Here is a 20,042-nt window from a genome sequence, read left to right as displayed (position 1 = left end):
TACAACAATACAGCTTCTATTTTTCATTGCACTTCATCATGAAGCTTCTCGCATCAACCGTCCTTATGGGCGCTGCTGCGGCATCCATACCTCAACAACAGGTTCTCCAGAACCCATTCAAATCAGCAACAAAGCCGGTCTCTGATGCTTGGTCTAAATCAATGGAATCTTTGGGTCAACTCACTGGTTCCATGAAAGGCATGACTGCCGAAGCCAAAGCTATCTGGGATGAAGTTTCAATGCTTTTCCCGGAGGCGATGGAAAAAGCTACCTTCTTCTCTCAACCAAAACCTCATACAAGAAGACCAGATTCTACCTGGGATTATATTGTCAAGGGCGCAGATATTCAAAGCGTTTGGGTTGAGAACTCGGAGGGAGAGAAGGAGCGCGAAATTGATGGAAAGCTTGAGCAATACAACATGAGAGCTAAGAAGGTTGACCCTAGCAAGCTCGGTGTTGATACAGTCAAGCAATACAGTGGTTATTTGGATGATGAGGAGAATGATAAGCATCTTTTCTATTGTGAGTATTACTTTTCTTTCGATGACTTGACGATCTAGCATATTTCTTGATCACAACGCCACCACTTCCTTCCGATATCATTTTTTTACTACGAACAAATGTGCTAATAAGATTTAGGGTTCTTTGAATCTAGAAATGACCCTAAGAACGATCCAGTCGTTCTTTGGTTGAACGGAGGGCCAGGATGTTCTTCTTTAACCGGCCTCTTCCTCGAACTTGGTCCTTCCTCAATTGACAAGAACCTCAAACTACACAACAACCCATACTCATGGAACGCCAATGCTTCCGTTATCTTCCTTGACCAACCGGTTAATGTTGGATACTCATACAGTGGTTCATCTGTTAGCAACACAGTTGCTGCAGGCAAGGATGTTTATGCTCTTCTCACCTTGTTCTTCAAACAATTCCCTGAATACGCTAAGCAAGATTTCCACATTGCTGGTGAATCTTATGCCGGTCATTACATTCCAGTTTTCACAAGTGAGATCTTATCTCACAAGAAGCGCAACATCAACCTCAAGTCCGTTCTTATCGGTAACGGTTTGACTGATGGACTTACACAATATGAGCACTACAGACCAATGGCTTGTGGAGAGGGTGGATGGCCAGCCGTTCTCGGTGCCAGCGAATGTCAAGCTATGGATAACGCTCTTCCACGTTGCCAAAGTTTGATTCAAAACTGCTACGACAGCGAGAGCGTTTGGTCTTGTGTTCCAGCAAGCATTTACTGCAACAATGCTATGATGGGACCTTACCAAAGAACTGGACAGGTATGTTTAACTAAATAATCTTTGAAATACAAGATGCTAACACGTTATAGAACGTTTATGATGTTCGTGGCAAATGTGAAGACACCAGCAACTTGTGCTACTCTGCCCTTGGCTGGATCAGCGAGTTCTTGAACAAAGCCGATGTTCAAAAGGAACTTGGTGTTGAAGTTAGCAGTTACGACAGCTGCAACTTTGATATCAACAGAAACTTCCTCTTCCAAGGTGACTGGATGCAACCTTTCCACCGTCTGGTACCAGGTATCCTCGAGCAAATTCCAGTCTTGATCTATGCTGGTGATGCTGATTTCATCTGCAACTGGCTCGGAAACCAAGCATGGACTGATGCTCTTGAATGGCCTGGCCAAAAGGATTTCAATGCCGCCAAGACCAAGGATCTCCAATTGGAGAACGGAGACAAGACTGGTACCTTCAAGAGCAGTGGTAACTTCACCTTCGCTCGTATCTTTGGTGCTGGACACATGGTCCCAATGGACCAACCTGAGGCTTCGTTGGATTTCCTCAACAAATGGTTGAATGATTATACTCTCTAGATCTATAGATGTTAGCTATCTTAGATTAGAATATGCATGGATGAGGAATGAAGGAAGCAAATTGTATTTATTGCGATGAGGATGGGCATGGCATGGATGGGAATCGGACACTTTCTTTCGATTGTACTACAGTAACGGAACAACACGGATATACATTAATCTGACATATTAAACACATGAACTTTTGAATTTTTACTCACACAGTGACTACTCTTCTATTTGACTAACTACGATTGGTGTTCGTTTACTCAATGGACGAAATTAGTTATATGCTAATAAGGACCCAAGATATACTCCTTTTCAGATCTGACATTGAGGAAGCTAGAAAGCATTTGATTGTTTTAAAAATTGAAGTAGGATAGACATTTACAGTATTTCATTGTTCTGTCTGAATTGATAGATTAGGAATATTCAATTAATTGTGAGATTGAAAGCATCGGATTGTTAAGCTTAAGTTGAAACATTTAAAACATCTAATTGTCACACTTGGATTGACACATTGAAAGCATCTGATTCCTGGTCTTTGGTTGGGACGTTGAAAGTATTCAATTGTCAAATCTGATGTGGGGGAACATTGAAACTTTTAATTTATCAAATTTAAATTTGAAGATTACAAGAGTTTATTTTTCTATTCTCTTATTACATAGCTATCCAAGTTGCGAACAGACATGTCGTATTTCTTCTTCACCCTCAATGCTAATTCCTAGCAATACTCCGTAGCTCTATCGTACTGTTTCTCAATCACAATCGCTCATTAGCATCAACTTTCAAGTAATGACAATGTTCCCACGATACTTCTAGGATACACTGTTACACTGCTTACCGATTACAATGAGGCTTGACCGTTGAAAATCGGTGGCCGGTAATCTTCCGAGGTGTATTTGTCTTATCGTGATGAAAGGTATCGATGACGACGGAGGCTACAATGTTTCAGTACCTTCCTTTTCGAGATGTCGACGACGGCTTAGCTCGTCCGATCTTCATTTGATGAGTAACGAATTATGGGGATTGTGCATTTATCGCGTCTGGGGTGGACGATAAGGTAGGGGTGAGCTCGTAAATTGAGACTTAGTTGGGTGAGCTATTGTAGCTCGAAAGGGGAATTGAGAAAGTGTATGCAGGAACTCTACGTCGTGAGTTATACAACCTTGGTTGTGCATGGAAAATGCATTGGGTGCTTGCGAAACACCCCGCTCAAGATTGATCTTCAGAGTAGATGATAAACAGGGTGGTAGCTCTAATTAATCCTTCTTCTTTTTGTCACTTCTTCTTCACCTCTCCTTCTCATCGTCAATCAGTACATGTCACATCATCGTCATGTATTCCTCACTCCGGGTACCCATCCTTCTCACGGCAGCAACATCAGTTGCTGCTCAATTCGTCAAGGCTCCTACAGATCTTATTAATGCCACTGGATACCTTGATTTGCCAGTTCGATACAAAGAAGTCCCAACTGGTGTATGTGAAACGCAGGAAGGTGTTAAGAGTTACTCGGGATATGTGGATGTCGAGGAAGATCAACATGTCTTTTGGTATGTTGTTACCTTTGGTCTCTGATTTTGACCAAACTCGCGTCATTCCTCAGCAAACTTTATGTTAACATCCCTCCAGGTGGTTCTTCGAAACCCGTAACGGTAACGCATCGGAGGCTCCATTAACAGTATGGATCAACGGCGGACCGGGCTCTTCTTCTATGATTGGTCTTTTTGAGGAAAATGGACCGTGTTATATTGATGCAGAGGGAAGTGTGATCAATAATCCTTATAGTTGGAATAATGTTAGCAACATGATTTATATTGATCAGCCTACTCAGGTATGTAACATTGGGAGGAGAGAGGCGATGGACTCGTGAACTGATCTTTACCAGGTCGGTTTCTCATATTCGATTCCAGTCAATGGATATGTTGATCCTAGCTCGGGTTACATCATCACTTTGCCAAATGCTACTTGTCCAGACTATGCACAGGGTTCGGACTGCGGAACTTATAGTTATGGAAATGAAAGTCTTACAGTCAATACTACCCAGGCTGGAGCTCCTAACTTCGTAAGTTTTGATTTAGGTCTTTCAGAGAGATGTGCTGATTTGAGTATAGTGGAAAACCTTGCAAGGGTTCATGGGTGCTTTCCCTGAATACTCTCGAAATGGATTTCACTTTGCGACTGAGAGTTATGGTGGACATTATGGTCCAATATACAATGAGTATATTGAAACTCAAAACGCCAAGAACATCTCCGGTGCTCATCAGATCTCCCTTGAATCGGTTCTGATCGGAAATGGCTGGTATGATCCATTGATCCAATATCAAGCTTACTACAACTTTACCGTCTACCCCGGTAACACTTATGACTATTCTCCCTTCAACGAGAGTGTACAAGCCCAATTCTACAATAATCTCTACGGTGCCGGAAACTGTGTCGATCAAGTCAAAGACTGTGCAGCGAGAGGTATCAATGAGATTTGTCAAGCTGCAGATGCTTTCTGTGCTGATCTCGTAGAAAGTGTCTATGATATCTACTTGGGAAGAGATGAATATGACATGAGAGAATTGACACCTGATCCTTTCCCATATGGTTACTACACATCATATCTCAACACACCAAAGGTCCAAGCTGCTATTGGTGCTTTCCAGAATTTCACTAGTTATGCAAATGCAGTAGGAAGTGCTTTTGCCGCTACTGGTGATGATGAGTAAGTGGAAGTCAAAGGCATGTACTTCACGAAGGTCACTAATTTCTTTATAGTCGAGAGTCTGGTACTATTGAGGCGGTCAGAGCATTGCTTAGCCAAGGAGTTTACGTTGCTATGATGGCCGGTGATGCCGATTACAAGTAAGTACTCCAAGTACCAACATTAATCTAGATCCCTTCTAACACAGATCTCCAGTTGCAACTGGCTAGGTGGAGAAGTAGTCGCCAACGAAGTAAACGCCACCAACTTCTCCGTCGCCGGCTACACCAATATTACCACCTCTGACTCCATCGTCCACGGTCAAGTAAAGCAATCCGGACTCTTCTCCTTCTCCCGCATCTACGAGTCCGGTCACGAAGTTCCCTTCTACCAACCTCTTGCCTCTCTCGAAATCTTCGAAAGAGTCATTGGAAGAAAGGATATCGAAAGTGGATTGATTAGCATTGATAGTAACAAAACTTACTTGACGACGGGAACGCAAAAGAGTACGTATAGAGAAGGCAACGCAACGATCCAATTCGAGGTTTTGCCATCAAATAGTACATATAACACCACTTTGAATGGGCCAAACCCAGTAAGTCTCGCGAAGAGCGAATTGAAGAGGTCACTTTTGGGGAGGGATAGTGGAAGTGGAGGTATGAAGAAGAGATTTAAGCCGCAAAGTAAGAAATCGAAGAGGACTTGGCATTGAGTTGCATGAGGAGGAACAGAGCAGAGGGCGAAAAACAACCTTGCTGCGAGTTTAAGGTATTTGGGCTTGGAATGGCTAAACTTAAAGAAGGGGTGTGGTACATGTTCAAAAGTAGATAATGATCAAATGAGCAAAATGAATGCAAATGAATTTCTAACTTTAAGTTTTGACTATTTTTCAAAGTCAATTCAGACTCCAATCCCTCAATCTTACTTCTCCGATTCAACATGAATTTTATCAATCGAAGGATGTACCAACTACAAATTGCGAAACATCTCCTATGTGGCATAAGAAGGGTCCGCACTCAAAGGTCGTTGCTAGGTTCGCTCTTGTCTTGTACGCAAACTCGAGGATGGTTTAAGATCCAAGGGTGAGGTATCCAGCTCAAGACCGGCTTTGGGGAAAAGCTGGCCGAGCGAGGCAGAAGACGGGATAGGGAAGAAGGGAGGGAGGAGGGAAGGGAGAGGGAAAGATACTATACCGTTGGTTGTTGATGTATGGGTTGCTAGAGCTTCTTGCATGCCTGCACCTTTCGCAATGATATTCCTCAAGTATGCATGCATATGGTGAAGTAGAATCACTGGCAAGAAAGAAGACAAAGGGTCCTTGAACTGCTTTTGGTATGCAGTTCGTGGTATACCTAGCTAGTAGGTACCCATCTTGAACAAGTGAGTGCTGATTTCCAAGCAATCACTTCTCAGGATGCATCTCAGAGGAAATGCGAAAGGATTGAAACGGAAAGAGTTTTTTTTTCCATCATTAAATTTCACTCGGACAAACTAAGCTCCGATATTTTCCGCCGTGTGTAAGTGTATCCGATAAAGCTTCTCCGACAAAGGTTCGGCGCTAAGATAAGCTAAGGCACGCTTAGTCCCAAGAATTCAATCAGTTGGATCCCACTTTTCTAAGGCCTTTCGAAATTTCGCATTCGGGATTCGGATGGTTGTGCTTGTTTTGGAGTGGAATAGGTACACTTGGTTGGGACTGGGTTGGATCTTTTCGGCTGTAGGCTTTAGAGAGAGTGGAGGGTTGGAACTTGGGATAGGTGGGATGGGGGGTTAGAATGGATTGGATAGGGAAGGTGTGCGCATGACATGATAGAAGAGACTGGTTGAATAAGGTTTTCGGGACCGATGGTTGGGAGAGGATACGGGGTGAGACGGACGGGCGTGTGTATAGGCATCACAGGATTAGGGAATTATGAGGATTGGATGGGCTGAATAAAAGAGTATAGCTGGTTGGTGACAGAGAGGCTTCACATAAAATAGATTCATATTCCTTAATACCAAGAACTTTTTGCAGGAGGCTGACATGTGTTTATGGCTGTGAGGTTTGCTTGGCACGTTGGTGATGTGCCTTGTATCCGTATTGGCAAGACTTGAAGCGACAGCATCATTGGCTGGAAAGGTCATAGGCATCATAATTGGAGTGAAGGATGGATTTGTGGTGTTACTTTACGAAGTCCGTACTTGGGTTTTTGCGGGGAGAATGCGAGAAGGCCAAAATACGCATTGGGTAAAATCTCTTGATAATGCCTGTTTCCATCAAGTACAAGGATGGAGGCACGACGATTGTGATTCGAGCAATGGCTGATTGAATGGAGAGAAGCCAAGACTCTACCTCAAAATTGGATGGGATGTACCTACCCTCTCTTGACGAACAAAATTAACTAGGTCGTGTTCCTGGATCTGGAAGCCATGTTCTTCTTATTCCTTTCTCCTTCTTTCTTAATAGGTGTGGAGGTTGAGTCTTCTTTCTTGATGCTATCGCCATATTGTCGGTGCCAAATCCCGGGAAAAGAAAAGGTAACTTATACTTGAGGTTAAGAACGATTTGTATGCTGAATGAATTAATGAGAGTGGATTGCTTTCTTTGTCACTCGATTGATTGTTAGCCTGCCGGATTTGTTGCTTGTTTTCCAATCTGCATTGGGCTTCTTCTTTTCTGATTTGCTGTGTTTGCGATACATACCGGATTGGACTGGAAGGGCAGGACGACCAACATTCGGATTTAATAGATGCGATAGTGCTTTGATAGAAGGGTTGAATCATTGTGCAGAATGTCTCGTCTGAGAGTGACGATTCCTTCTGCGCCAACCCGCATTGCGGCGGTGGTCGAGAAGGCTTTTCAGGCTCTGATTTCAGTTATCATTGTTTGTGTTATCTATAGATACTGCTGGATAGGTAGGTCAAATCCCAACTCTCCTCTACCCACAACCCCTTACTCCGAAACGCTCACAGCTAATGATCAACTCGCAGATATCTCCGATCCATACAAATGTGGTGCCCTACTCAATAAAGGCCAATGGCTAGATCCAGGTCCGAGATGGAGCTCGAAAAATCCTTTTCAGAATTGGCAACCTCCGGGGTGTATGATGTATGAATACAAGCGGAAAGACATACAAGAATGTTTCAAGGAACGCAGATTGGTCTTTATTGGAGATTCCACCACACGACAGATTTTCTGGGCAGTCGCAAAGAAGATGGACCAGAGAAGAGCGGAGGAACAAATTACAGAGCATTTGGATTTGGATTTGGCGGACAAACATAAGGATTTGGAGTTTAGTTCTTCGGGCGTTACGGTTCAGTTTATTTGGGATCCATATCTCAATTCTACGGGATTGGACCGAGAGTTAAAGAGCTTTAATGCAAATCCGGCGCAAGATTCGAAGACAGATGAGAGTGCTGGGTTGATATTATTGGGAGCTCCGGGGTTGTGGTATGCGAGACATGGACAGGAGAATTTCTTCAAGGATTTTAGAGACTCGATTGAACATGTTATTCCTTTTATGGATCATGATGGAGGAGAGCATGCTTTACGAGCTGCTGCATCACAATCGTTTCCTTCGAAGAGGAAATCTCCGAATTTCTTACTCTTGGCGCCGGTACAGGTACCTTGGTATCAGGCTCTATCGCCCTCTCGAGAGGAGACTATCACACCGGAAAAGATCGATCAAATGAACGATTATTTACAACAGGTTTCCGCGCATTCGGAAGCTGATATCGTTTGGAGTTTTTCGCTCATGACTTGGGCTGGCCAAGGAGAATATGAGGAGAGTGGATTGCATGTGGTTGATAATGTGGCCCATCGAAAAGCTGATGTTTTGCTTAACCTTCGTTGTAATGCAGACTCCGTTGGACGAGGCTATCCTCACGACCGAACTTGTTGTAATAACTACCGACAGCCTAATTTGATTCAGTGGCTCTTTGTTTTGGTTGGAATGATACTACTTCCTAGTGTCTTTTTACTGCGCCGTAAGCATTTCTTAAGAATTGGACGTCTGTTGCCTCAACCAGAAGTGCTTGGTGCTCTTATGACTTTTGCTTTGGCAATTTGCTATTGCTACTACGCTGATCGAACCCAATTATTTGAGAAAGAGCATAAGCAATTTCATAAGAGAGAGGTTCTTATTGCTTCTTCTGCTATACTTATCGCTGGTCTTCTTTCCGTTAGGATGAACAATCCTTCGAGTCCTTCCAAGGGTAATTATGAAGTTGGAGCTCATGCTTTCGATTATGGATTCCTTTCGAGAGATCAAACTGATGAGTGGAAAGGATGGATGCAGTTCTTGATTCTTATTTATCACTATACTCATGGATCGAAAATTCTATGGCTATTTGAAATCATGCGAAATCTTGTGGCTGGTTATCTTTTCATGACAGGATATGGACATACGATGTATTTCCTCAGGAGAGAAGATTATTCTTTCGAAAGAGTGGCCAGTGTTCTAATTCGATTGAATATGCTTACTTGCGCTCTGGCATATATGATGCGTACTGATTATATGGCTCATTACTTTGTTCCACTTGTTAGTTTCTGGTTCTTGGTAGTTTACTTTACTTTGAAAATAAGGCAAGAAAAGAATTCCAGCACCGGATTCTTGTTGGGAAAGATCTTCATTTCAGCTGGTCTTACAACAGCTTTCATTAAAATCCCTGGGGTTCTGGAAGTTTTAGCTTTCATACTGAAGTATACGTTTGCCATTTCATGGAATATGCAAGAATGGAGATACCGTGCCGGAATGGATATGTTCATTGTTTACATCGGTATGATAACAGCGATTCTCTATCTACGTCTCATGCGCATCAAAACCGCCTCCGTAAGTGGCACATCTAAAATCGACATCCTTCTTCGACCGGTGGCTCGCCATCCGACACCCTTTAAAACTATCGCCATAATAGCCTCAGTTATTCTCCTCCCTGGCTTCCGCCTCTTAACCCAAAGATCTCCAGATAAAGAAGATTATCTCTGGTGGCATCCTTACATCTCCGCGATTCCAATTCTTGCGTTCGTCACCCTAAGAAATTCTCATAGCATTCTGAGGAGTTATCATTCGACGATTTTTGCATGGTTGGGAAGGTGTTCATTGGAGACTTTTGTTTTGCAAAGTCATATTTGGATGGCAGCGGATTTAAAGGGGATTCTGAGATTGGGGGTCTGGGATAGGTGGACGGAGGCTGCGTTACTTACGGTTGTTTTTGTGTGGGTTGCTTGGAGGGTAGAGGGAGCTACGGAGAGGATTACCGGATGGATTGTTGATGGAGGTTGGACTGGAGGTGGAGCGAGTGGCGGGCAGGTTCAAGGGCAAAAATATCATACGAGTCATGAGTTAGGTGGCTTGGGAGCAACTTTGAAACCGGACTTGTTGCCGATGATTGAGGATGGAGAGGGAACGCCGAGTAAGAGTTTTAGATTTGGGAACTGGGGTGAAGATGCGAATGGGAATGTAACGGGAGTGAGATGGTGGAGGAATACAATTGTGAGAGGTATGAGCACGGATTTGAGATGGAGAGTGGGTGGAATTCTGGTCGGGTTATGGGTAGGGAATTGGGTTTATAGGTGATTTGATTTCTATAATATGGCATTGTATTGTTGGAGGGGAGTGGGGGGAACCAAATGGTATGGGCTCGGGAGTGAGTGGCCTGCATGTAGATGAAGATTTGGGGAATGAACATTATGAAGGTGCTAGTTCTGGGGTTGTGGATTAAGTCTCTCAGCGAACGCATATGAGATATCCCATGTCGAGGGCGATTGAGTGTGGGGAATGTATATAGCGATAATACCTAGTATATCTTATAGATTTTAGGGAGGGAGGGGGAATACTATTTTTTATGTGTATATTTTTGATTGTGGTTTCAACTTTAAACTTTTAAGGGGTTACAGTGATTGTTGTGATTGTGTATTAGAAGAAGGGAGTAGGCGAAGAGAGAGGAAGATTGGAAGTTGATTGGTTGGGATGGGATGGGATGGGATGAATGGGATAAAATGATTTGGCTTGAATTGATTGTGTGTATGAGAGAAGTGTATAAATGAGTTGGAAAGGAGTGGGAAAAGAGATAGATGGAAGGATGAAGGTGGGAGGTTGGGAAGTTGAGATGTGTATGTTTATGAGATGAGTGGGCGGAGCGGAGAGAGGGGAGGTGGGAGAGGAGAGGTGGAGTATAGCTGGCTTGGGTGTTTGGAATGGGTGTGTATTCGGGTATGTATTTGGGTTTTGGTGAGGTGAGGTGGTTGATATGAGTGATGTGAAATGAGAAAGTGAGGAGGGGAGGAGGGGAGGAGGGAGGGAATGATTGACCGCGGAAATGAATAATGGTTGTTTGTCTGTTCAGTAATTTCACTCCCAACCTGTTCGGCGACATCGATTTCGCGCGTTTCGTTTGGGGAAGAAGAAGGAACCGTGATGTATGATGGATGGTATCATAGTATTCCCCACATTGCCCTTTTCTCCAGAAGGTAGAATCTCTCACGTTGAAGATTTCTGAGAGGCTTTGAATTTTTGTTCTTGTCTTGTTGGAAATGTTATTTGTTTGTTTGTTTTTTTGTGGATCGCTAATGAATGGCCTGTAAAACTGTAGAAAATGGAGAAAAGATGTTGGTTGATGTTGAAGTGAGAGGACGAATTTGATATGAGGAATATAAGGAGTGATAGTGACTGCTCTTTCGATTACTCACGAGATACTTCCCTTTGTCTTTTCATCTTCATACTGTTTACTATTTACTATTTACCGCTCAGCTATCAATTCGTAAGTGCGTGCATTGGCTATAGTTGTTTTGAAGGTAGAATATTTGACGTTCGACTTCCAATCTCGAGAGCCCAAAGTTGTCCCTTATTGATATTTCGAAATCTTCATCATATCGGCTTCATCATGTAGTATATACTCAATTCTTAAAGATTCAACAAGAAGACGTTGCTATATCGGTATTCTTCACCATCCCTAATACGTTTTGTTTTCTCGTGCAAGCCTGCAGTATCTGGTTGTAATTGGTGCATCTGCTGTACCTTATTTCCCGCTCAAGCACATCTACCTAGGTGCTTTGCGTTCTCACATGGAATATGTAATATATTCCACACTCATACCATCATCAATCAGTCACCATCAACCTCCTAACTTACAAACTAAAGTTACAAATCATTCGGAAGATAGTTCCTCCCGCAAACTCCGGATGAATGGTACAGGTTAACCCACGCGGAACCGGCTCGCTAACCCACAAATTACTCCCGTCGATTGATGTACCGTCCGAGTCTATGCGGGTGGGAAAGTGGTGTATCAATTACTTACCTAGGTAAGTCAGTAAGTAGAGGTAGACTTGGGATCTTTATACGATTTATTAGATTGTTTGGTGATTGTTTGCGAGTTTCGTTTGTTTGACATCGAGGTGTCTAAATGGAAATGCTTAGTTTCACATCGCATTTTCGTAACTTGTGAGTGAAATGAGAATTCGAGATGTCCAAATGTTGCTACTACCGGCAGGTGAGATCACTAGAGGTGAAATACTTCATTTTTCGACTTTGATCGTAAAAGTTGGAAGTATCTCATTTCATGCATTAATGTCATATTTGTACATATTCCATCCGAAATATGTGACCCAGGAGTATAATTTTCAAACACCGAGACACCCTCCGCATCTTCCAAGATAGAAACACTATTCCCAATCTCTGACACCAGTGTGCTGTGTCTCAGACTTAATGGCTAAGATCAATTAATGCGAATCAGACCGCTCAACATGTTCTCTATTCTCTGCCTTTTCATCCCCACTAACGGCGACACCACTAGCATAAGTTCTTGCCTCGATTTTCTCAGCGCTCGTCTCGGTTTCGCCAGCGGCGACGGCATCTACTTCGCCGAAAATAGCATCCATACGCTCTAGTGACATGCCTTTGGTTTCGGGAAGAATAAGAATTACGGAGATCTATTTTCCCGTTAATTATATTCTTTCAAACTCTGTAGGAAAGATGATAGAGATGGGGAAAATGAGAAAGAAAGAAAGAAAGAAAGAAAGAAAGAAAGAGGATACATACCAGAGCAACAACATTCAAACTGAACAGCAACCAATAACTCTTTCCGCCAACTTCGTCGTTGAATCTTGGCCACGGTTGTGTGAGAGCTAATAAGCAAACAGTTTGTCCCAGAAGCGAAAGACCAAATCCCTTATCACGAACTTCTTGGGGGAAAATTTCTGATGCGATGGCTGGTGTTACGGGACCATTGGACCAACAGCTAGATATTCAATTAGCAAATCTTCCAAGCATGAAGATCTTTGAGATGAGGAGTAGAAGTAACTCACTAGGTTAACCCACAATAAATAACATAGCCACTTCAGCTATCGCCGCACTCCTGTTCGAATTATCCGGATACGCAGTTGTCAAACTACTGAGTATCAAAAGCGCCATACTCTGAATAGCAAATCCCGCAATCAACAAGCTTTTCCTTCCAAACCTATCCACGGTGAATGTGTTCACGAGTACAATAACCAATTGCAACGCAGCTTGTATTCCATTGATAGCAAGTGCTTGGTGTCCCTGATCCCAGCCTAACGATTTGTAGATTATAGCCGCGTACATGGTAAGAGCCGCTATCCCACCGAATTGCTGCAGAGCCATGGCGTACACGCCATAGGCGAGACGCTTACGCATACCGGCCGAGGAGAGGAGTCCTATGTATCCTGTTTTGAAGTTCTTACGGTATTCGTGCGAGGACATCAATTCGTGGAACTCGAGACGCACATGATCGTCTGTGACGGTGCCGGAACGCAGTCTAGCGAGCGTAGATAGGGAGCGTTCGGGAGTGTCGGGATATTTTTCTAATAGCCACCGAGGAGATTCGGGATACCAGAAGGAGAGAATGATGAACATGAAGCCGATGGGGACTTGGATGACGTTTGAGACTCGCCAGGCGATGTTGAAGGGAGAGGTGTGGAAAGACATCCCGTAGCCGGACCAGAAGGCGATGAAGGTTCCGAGTTGGTACCCGAATTGAGAGACGGTTCCAACGAAGGAACCGCGCAGACTGCGGGGCGCACATTCAGCCACGTAGAGATTGGTTGCTATGTAGACGCAACCGAAACCAAGACCGGTTACTAGACGGCCGAGAATGAGGACGCCGTAGGTGTTGGGGACGACTTGGATTATACTGTGAATGTTAGTGTGTTTCAGATAAAGAGGTGAGGCGAGAGTTGCTCACACTCCAATAATCATAACGGTGATAGAAATTCTCAATGCCCATAATCTACCCACCAAACTTGCCAATGGACCTCCGATACACAATTGAGCAAACCCTATTCCTTACATCAGCATATCCATCCATGTATATATCAAGTCTATTAAGTCTCTCAAAGCATACCAGTAGTCGCCCAAGGAATCGTAGCAATAACCCCCTGTTTCGTCGCATTAACCGCATAATATGTCGTAAACTGCGGATCTGCCAAAATCACAGTCATAATGCCAGCATCATACCCATTGAAACAAGTCGAGAAGACCATTCCATAGAGTAACAATGCGGCATAGCGATCATTCGCCGGGAGAAAAGTTTGAAGAAACCCCATGTTTGTTCACTTGGAGAAACGGAGATGGAGAGATGGAGATGCGAGACAGGATGTCAATGGTGCATGTTCTTGGTCTATATATGTGTGTGTGTATTGGAGTAGTATAACGTGGTAGGTCTAGCTAGCATATTTGAAGAACCCCGCATACGACATGTGTTGGTTCTCGTCCCATGGAACGAGTATTCAAAGCTGGGGAGAACGTCTAGGGTGAGCTTCCGGTGGGGAGATCGTGGGGTAAACAGGGGGTGGCTCCGGTGGGCGGGAGTGCTCAGACCCACTCCAGATGGCGACTATCGTATCCGAAATGACCTTGGTGCGAGTATGTCCTAAACAAATGGGATGGAATTATACATATAAATTATAATACTCTCTTATCGTATATAAGATATCAGACTTGTGAAATAAAAGCACGAGAGTAACAACCAAATCCACCATGGCATATCCTCAAAAGTCATATCTCCAAACCACCTTCACCACCCCAGGTTTCATTAGTCGAAGACGAGAAGTCGTGTATTCAACAACACTATTATACCAGCTGGAAGTTTTGAAAACGACAGGAAGATACGATGCATTTAAATTAAAATGGCATGCATCATACAACGATGAACCGGATGTTTGGCCAGTGCCCAACCATTTATTTTGGGATTCGGATGTTGCGAAATGGATAGAGGGAGCTTGTTATTTCTTACAGTATAAGGAAAATCAGGAGATTGACAGTGCGGTCAAAGAGTTGGTAGATATGGTTAGATCTGCCCAACAAGATGATGGATATTTGAATATTCATTTCACCGTGGTGGAGCCTGGAAAGCGATTCACGAATCTAAGGGATCTACATGAATTGTGAGAATGTCTATGAAGTATGTCAACAGCGGCTAATGAAGATTTCAAGATACAATGCTGGTCATTTGATCGAGGCAGCGCTTGCACATAATCAATATTATGGGAATGATCTCTTACTAGAACCAATTCTGAAATATGTAGATTTATTATCTTTCACATTTGGACCAAATCCAGAACAAAAGCATGGATATCCTGGACATCCCGAGATTGAACTTGCTCTTCTGCGATTGTATGAAAAGACTAGAGATCCCAAGCATCTGGAATTGGCAAGATATTTCATCGACGAGAGGGGAAATCCAAAGGGGCAAGATGGGCGGCATTATTATGATGTGGAGGCGGAAGTAAGAGGGGACCGACCAGATGAAATGCCAAAATACTTTCCTGAAAAGCGAAGTTATTGGTAAGTATTGAGTCTTTAGTCGACCAAAAGGATGTTAATCCTTGAACTAGGTATCAACAAGCGCACAAACCAGTAGTTGAGCAAGAAACCATTGAAGGCCATGCCGTCCGAGCAATGTACTTATTAACAGCTGTCTCTGATCTCGTACGAGTTGATAAATCAGAAGACACCGAAACAAAAAGAACCGCAGTGGAACGACTATGGAATAACATGGTGCAAAAGAAAATGTACTTAACGGGAGGCATTGGAGCCATAAAGCAATGGGAAGGTTTCGGAATCGATTATTTTCTACCTTCAGGTACTGACGAAGGAGGATGTTATTCCGAGACTTGTGCATCTATAGGAGTCATGATGCTCGCCGAAAGACTTTTGCAGGTAAGGCAATCAAAGTATAAGTCGGGCATAAATGCTAATGTCACTAGCTTGATTTGGATGGCAAATATGCGGATATCATGGAATTGTGTTTCTACAACGCGGTCTCTACTGGTATGTCAGAAGATGGAAGAAAATTCACATATGTAAATCAACTTGCATCGAGCGATACAGATTTATCCCGACGAGCAGAGTGGTTTACATGCGCTTGCTGTCCACCTAATGTTGCCAGACTTCTTGGATATATTGGAGGTTATCTCTGTAAGCAATTTCATTGTTCTGGCAAGGTTACCAAGCTAATAGTGAATTAGGGACTTCCTCTAGTGACGAAAAAAACAATACCGTAGAAGTAAATGTCCACACGTATACTTCCGCAGTATTGAATATTCCGGTAGGGACTCACGCGGTGCAGGTTGAACAAAAGACACATTGGCCATGGGATGGGAAAATTCAATTCGAGCTTAAGAGCCCTGAAGCAATATCAACAACAATCAGATTAAGAATACCGGGTTGGGCGGAAGAATGGACTGTAGGAGATTTTCCATATTGCAAAGGAGTGAGCTAATCATATTAGATATCTCCCGAATTCGAACGATATGGCTCAAAAGTAACGAAAGGGTACTTAACCCTCTCCCCGGAATATTTGAAAACGAACCTGTCTTTCCAACTCAACATCACTCTGAAACCGCGATTTATATCACCACATCCCTACACAAACCAAAACATCGTAGCGCTAGCTCGTGGTCCTATAATCTACTGCGTGGAGGATTTCGATAACCCATGGGTAGAAGATCACTTCAAGGCAAGAAAATCCTCTAAATCATTCTCTATGAATCCCATGCTGACCAGCATTCAGAGTCTCGTTCTAGATACAGAGAGTGATATAACAGAAATCGAAGTTGACTCTGCTGAACCATATAAGGAGTTGACGGTCCGCGATGGTGCTACACTGCTTCAAGTCCCAGAATCGTCAGGACCATATTTAGCCCACAACGAGGAAAATTTTGCCAAGGTTGATATTCAAAGGCTTCACTTTATTCCATATGCTCTTCGAGATAACAGAGGAGGAAAAGGACATATGAGGGTGGGCTTGCGGCGGAAAACTACACGGGTGTAAATAATGGTCAGACTTTTGATACCAAATACATATTATATAGCTCTTGTAAGACACGAATCTCAATGGAGAATACCAATATATAATTCACCAAAAGAAACATCTTCCACCTCTCACTATTCCCAATCTAGAAATCTCTATTCACTTGAAATCTCATTGGTCAGTATCCATCATTCACTCTACATAACAGGAAACTACGCTAAGACAGTCTTAGCGCCTTTGTATACGTAGGTTCCTATATATACAGCCTCAGTTTCAATTTTGCAGCGCAAATTTCTAAACCTTTATGCGATATTCCACCCGAGTTTCGTTTCCCGCTACTCGTACCCACTCGGGGCGAACGATTTTCTTCTCGTTTAAATCGGTACCAGCCCGGCCGACCCCAACCTCCACCCCTACTACTATAACTCGGACAGCAGCGGGTCTTACGAATACAACATGAACTAATTATCTAAGAAGAAAAATCCTCGGGTACAAACTGCTCCCGAAATGTCAACTACAAACGTAGCAATGCCTAGGAGTTCCCTGGAACCTCGCACTTACACCGAAAAAGAGGTGCAGGGCTTCGTAGGCAATGTGTTAGACATGGCAGTACAGCTTCTAGAAGGGAAGAGGAAGAGAGAGGGGCCGAGAGAGGTTTCTGAAAACAACTCGGGAAGCGGGGCAGAAAGTGATAGTCTTCAGAGTGGCCCGGCCTCGGCCTGCGAAAAGAGAGCACTCGATACCGACCAAAATATAATTTGCAACACCCCAGCCATTACCGCGGAACCTCGGCCAACGATCAACCGAAGTCTTCCTTCTAATAATGTATCCCAAAAGAAGAGAGGCAGCCGCCAAAATACGCGGGTTAAGTCACAAGACTTGTATGTGGCTCGAAGACTGCAACGAGATACTCCATTAGCGTCTTGGATGGAGCACAATAACATCGTACATGGTAAAGTTCGAGATTGGCACACTAGGCCCATTCTCTTCAACCCACGTGTTCCGTCTCCACGAGATAACAAACTCCCAACCCGTCGGTTCTATGGGGATCTTGCATGTGCTGTAATGAGTACCGAGTACATATCCGCTAAGATAATGCACCATCTCAAGGCTCCCGCTGACTACGACTCGCACGGGAAATTGCTCTCTACGCGAGTTTCCGTTGGCTTACCGGCGATGAACGCGGCCGGTCAAATACTCTTGGTTGACGGAAAACCAATGCTTGGCTTCCTAAGAGATATAGCTGAGCAGTTCCCTCGTTACGATCAGATCGAAGCTACAGCAAAGGCTGCCGTCTGTGGAAAAGATGCCGCTTGGTACGAACAAAAATTCCGGGCTACAAATGCTAGACACTTGTCGCGCTCCAGCACTGGCAATCAAAATGGACCCGGAGCCGGCCAACTAACCCGTGGTTTCTCTCTCAACCCTGGCCCAGGACGCGAACCACATACTGAACCAGTCAATGTGTTTTCTTTCCCTTCTCCAAGAAACGCTGTACCTACCAAATCAATCTGTGATTTCTCTTCCGCTTTACCTCATGCTCCTAGAAGTCAGACACTCCCCCAACCAGCTTCTGTCCACGGTCCCACGATGCGACAAAGTATACCAAAATTGCCCGTCTCAGAAGACGCTTCAAGAATTCGGTCTAGCGACGTCGAAGCCGAAAACCTGGTCCGAGAAGGTGAAACAATTCTGGCCCAAATAAAAAGATCTCTAGCTCTTCGCGAAGCCAAGGAAAAGCGCGCTGGAAATCTGTCTTCGCTCTAGAATTAGCTACTAGCTAAACTCGCGCTGGAGCAGCACAAAGATAGATCTCTCGGAGAGATTCAAAAAGTTAATTGATGGTGAAAGCGAGGAAAGGCAAAACGGGAGGTAAACAGTTGCCCAAGGTTCTATGGCGTGTGAATTAGCAAAGCGAGGCCTTTTTTGTGATTTTCTTTTTCAAGCAGTCTGGTGATGGAGGAAATCAAGCAAAGTTGACCTGACAAATGAGTTTATGCATGGAATGGATCGTGGATATACGGGAATCTGGGACGTTCAGACGTTGGGCATCTAAGCAAAGTTGTCATTTGGGGGGTTTTGCGGGTATATCCTTTGAGTTTTTTATGAACATAGGTATCTGAAAATAATGATAATCGCGCAGCTTTAGCAACTCAGAAATGCACCAAAAACCTTATAACAAATGATATATACCAGAACTCGTTAGATTGAACCACGGACTCCCTTAACATTATTTTCCACCTTATACGAGCAGACGAGTTTACGAACCTGCTATACTGGAAGGGACGACCTGTACCTAGTAGTTATGATTAAACACATACTCTAAACGATTTAACATTTCAGATGAACTCAATGTATTAAGTGAAGTCAATGCCTCAAAAAATAATATCTTTTGAGATGATATGACTTCTTTGAAGCAAAGCACTCTCTCAGATAATAGATCCTCGAAGTGTTCTGACTGCTTTAGATAATCGAATATCTATGAATCAGTGATTGACTGACAGTCCTCACTTGTTCCGAATGAATTGAGTGATAACTGTTCAATGAATCATAATAGACAACTTTGTGAAGCGACATCTGAAATCCCTACATACACGTGTATACTCGAAGATCTGTAAATATCGTGCTCATGCTCAGTTAAATTTCAGCAGCTGCTACTTGAACTTTCTCCCCCCCGAGTGACAGGGTTACACCAAAACACGTGAATGAAAAACGCGAACTTGAGGCGTTTGAGCGGCTCCAATGCATACCCCAGAATTAAAGATTTGTTAGAATGAGGGGCAACAAGTGGCCAAGCCAATAACATCAGTCCATTTGTACCACACAAATGTTACACTAGCTGGTCCGTCATGACCATAAAAAAAACTGCATCTTCAGAATTTTCTGACGTCGAGCAATATGTTCAACCACCAATGCTAGATTGGATCGAATTGCAGTAACAGCAGCAGCAATGGTAACAATGACAACAGCAACAGCAATAGCAACAGCATGTACAAAAATGTCAAAACTGTGAGATTGTCACATGGAATCAGCACATCCAAAAACCTAGCCTCGGATGTATCATTGTACACTTTGTATTCCATACCGTATTTTCCAAACTCCAAATTTTGTTTCGGACTAGCAAGCTCAATTTGGGCAAATCCGACTTTTCGTGCATTTTGTTGAGAGCAAACTGATGAATTTGGCCCCGCTTTTCCCTCCCATTTTGATATCTGCGGAGTAGCGGACGGAAGGCAAAAAAAGAGACGCGAGAGGCAAAAAAAAGAGACAAAAAGGCAAAAAACA

At 43.5% G+C, this 20,042-nt stretch overlaps 4 protein-coding genes across 4 annotated transcripts; 3 read left to right on the top strand and 1 right to left on the bottom strand.

The window, feature by feature from the left end:
- Positions 1 to 38: 38 nt before the first annotated feature.
- Bfra_005276 (putative carboxypeptidase s1 protein) lies at positions 39 to 5,223 on the top strand (the record flags this gene model as incomplete). The annotated part of the gene is made up of 9 exons (XM_037335660.1): positions 39 to 522; positions 640 to 1,292; positions 1,343 to 1,751; positions 3,210 to 3,375; positions 3,455 to 3,656; positions 3,711 to 3,887; positions 3,937 to 4,532; positions 4,586 to 4,672; positions 4,728 to 5,223. 9 exons carry the CDS (start codon positions 39 to 41, stop codon positions 5,221 to 5,223), a joined length of 3,270 nt encoding a protein of 1,089 aa, XP_037192755.1.
- A 2,059-nt stretch (positions 5,224 to 7,282) lies between these two features.
- On the top strand, positions 7,283 to 10,066 carry Bfra_005275 (putative cas1 domain-containing protein; the record flags this gene model as incomplete). The annotated part of the gene is made up of 1 exon (XM_037335659.1): positions 7,283 to 10,066. One exon carries the CDS (start codon positions 7,283 to 7,285, stop codon positions 10,064 to 10,066), a length of 2,784 nt encoding a protein of 927 aa, XP_037192754.1.
- A 2,141-nt stretch (positions 10,067 to 12,207) lies between these two features.
- Bfra_005274 (putative general substrate transporter protein) lies at positions 12,208 to 14,049 on the bottom strand (the record flags this gene model as incomplete). The annotated part of the gene is made up of 5 exons (XM_037335658.1): positions 12,208 to 12,417; positions 12,527 to 12,725; positions 12,816 to 13,637; positions 13,689 to 13,782; positions 13,848 to 14,049. The coding sequence occupies 5 exons, from the start codon at positions 14,047 to 14,049 to the stop codon at positions 12,208 to 12,210; spliced, it is 1,527 nt and encodes a 508-aa protein (XP_037192753.1).
- Positions 14,050 to 14,482: 433 nt separating this feature from the next.
- Positions 14,483 to 18,524, top strand: Bfra_005273 (putative duf1680 domain protein; the record flags this gene model as incomplete). Its single annotated transcript, XM_037335657.1, has 7 exons — positions 14,483 to 14,889; positions 14,939 to 15,289; positions 15,340 to 15,664; positions 15,712 to 15,922; positions 15,973 to 16,190; positions 16,236 to 16,745; positions 17,235 to 18,524. 7 exons carry the CDS (start codon positions 14,483 to 14,485, stop codon positions 18,522 to 18,524), a joined length of 3,312 nt encoding a protein of 1,103 aa, XP_037192752.1.
- Positions 18,525 to 20,042: the final 1,518 nt, after the last annotated feature.

Source organism: Botrytis fragariae, assembly GCF_013461495.1.
Source record: "Botrytis fragariae strain BVB16 chromosome Unknown tig00000054, whole genome shotgun sequence".
Classification (NCBI taxonomy): Eukaryota; Fungi; Ascomycota; class Leotiomycetes; order Helotiales; family Sclerotiniaceae; genus Botrytis; species Botrytis fragariae.
This window is presented reverse-complemented; position numbering and strand designations above follow the sequence as displayed.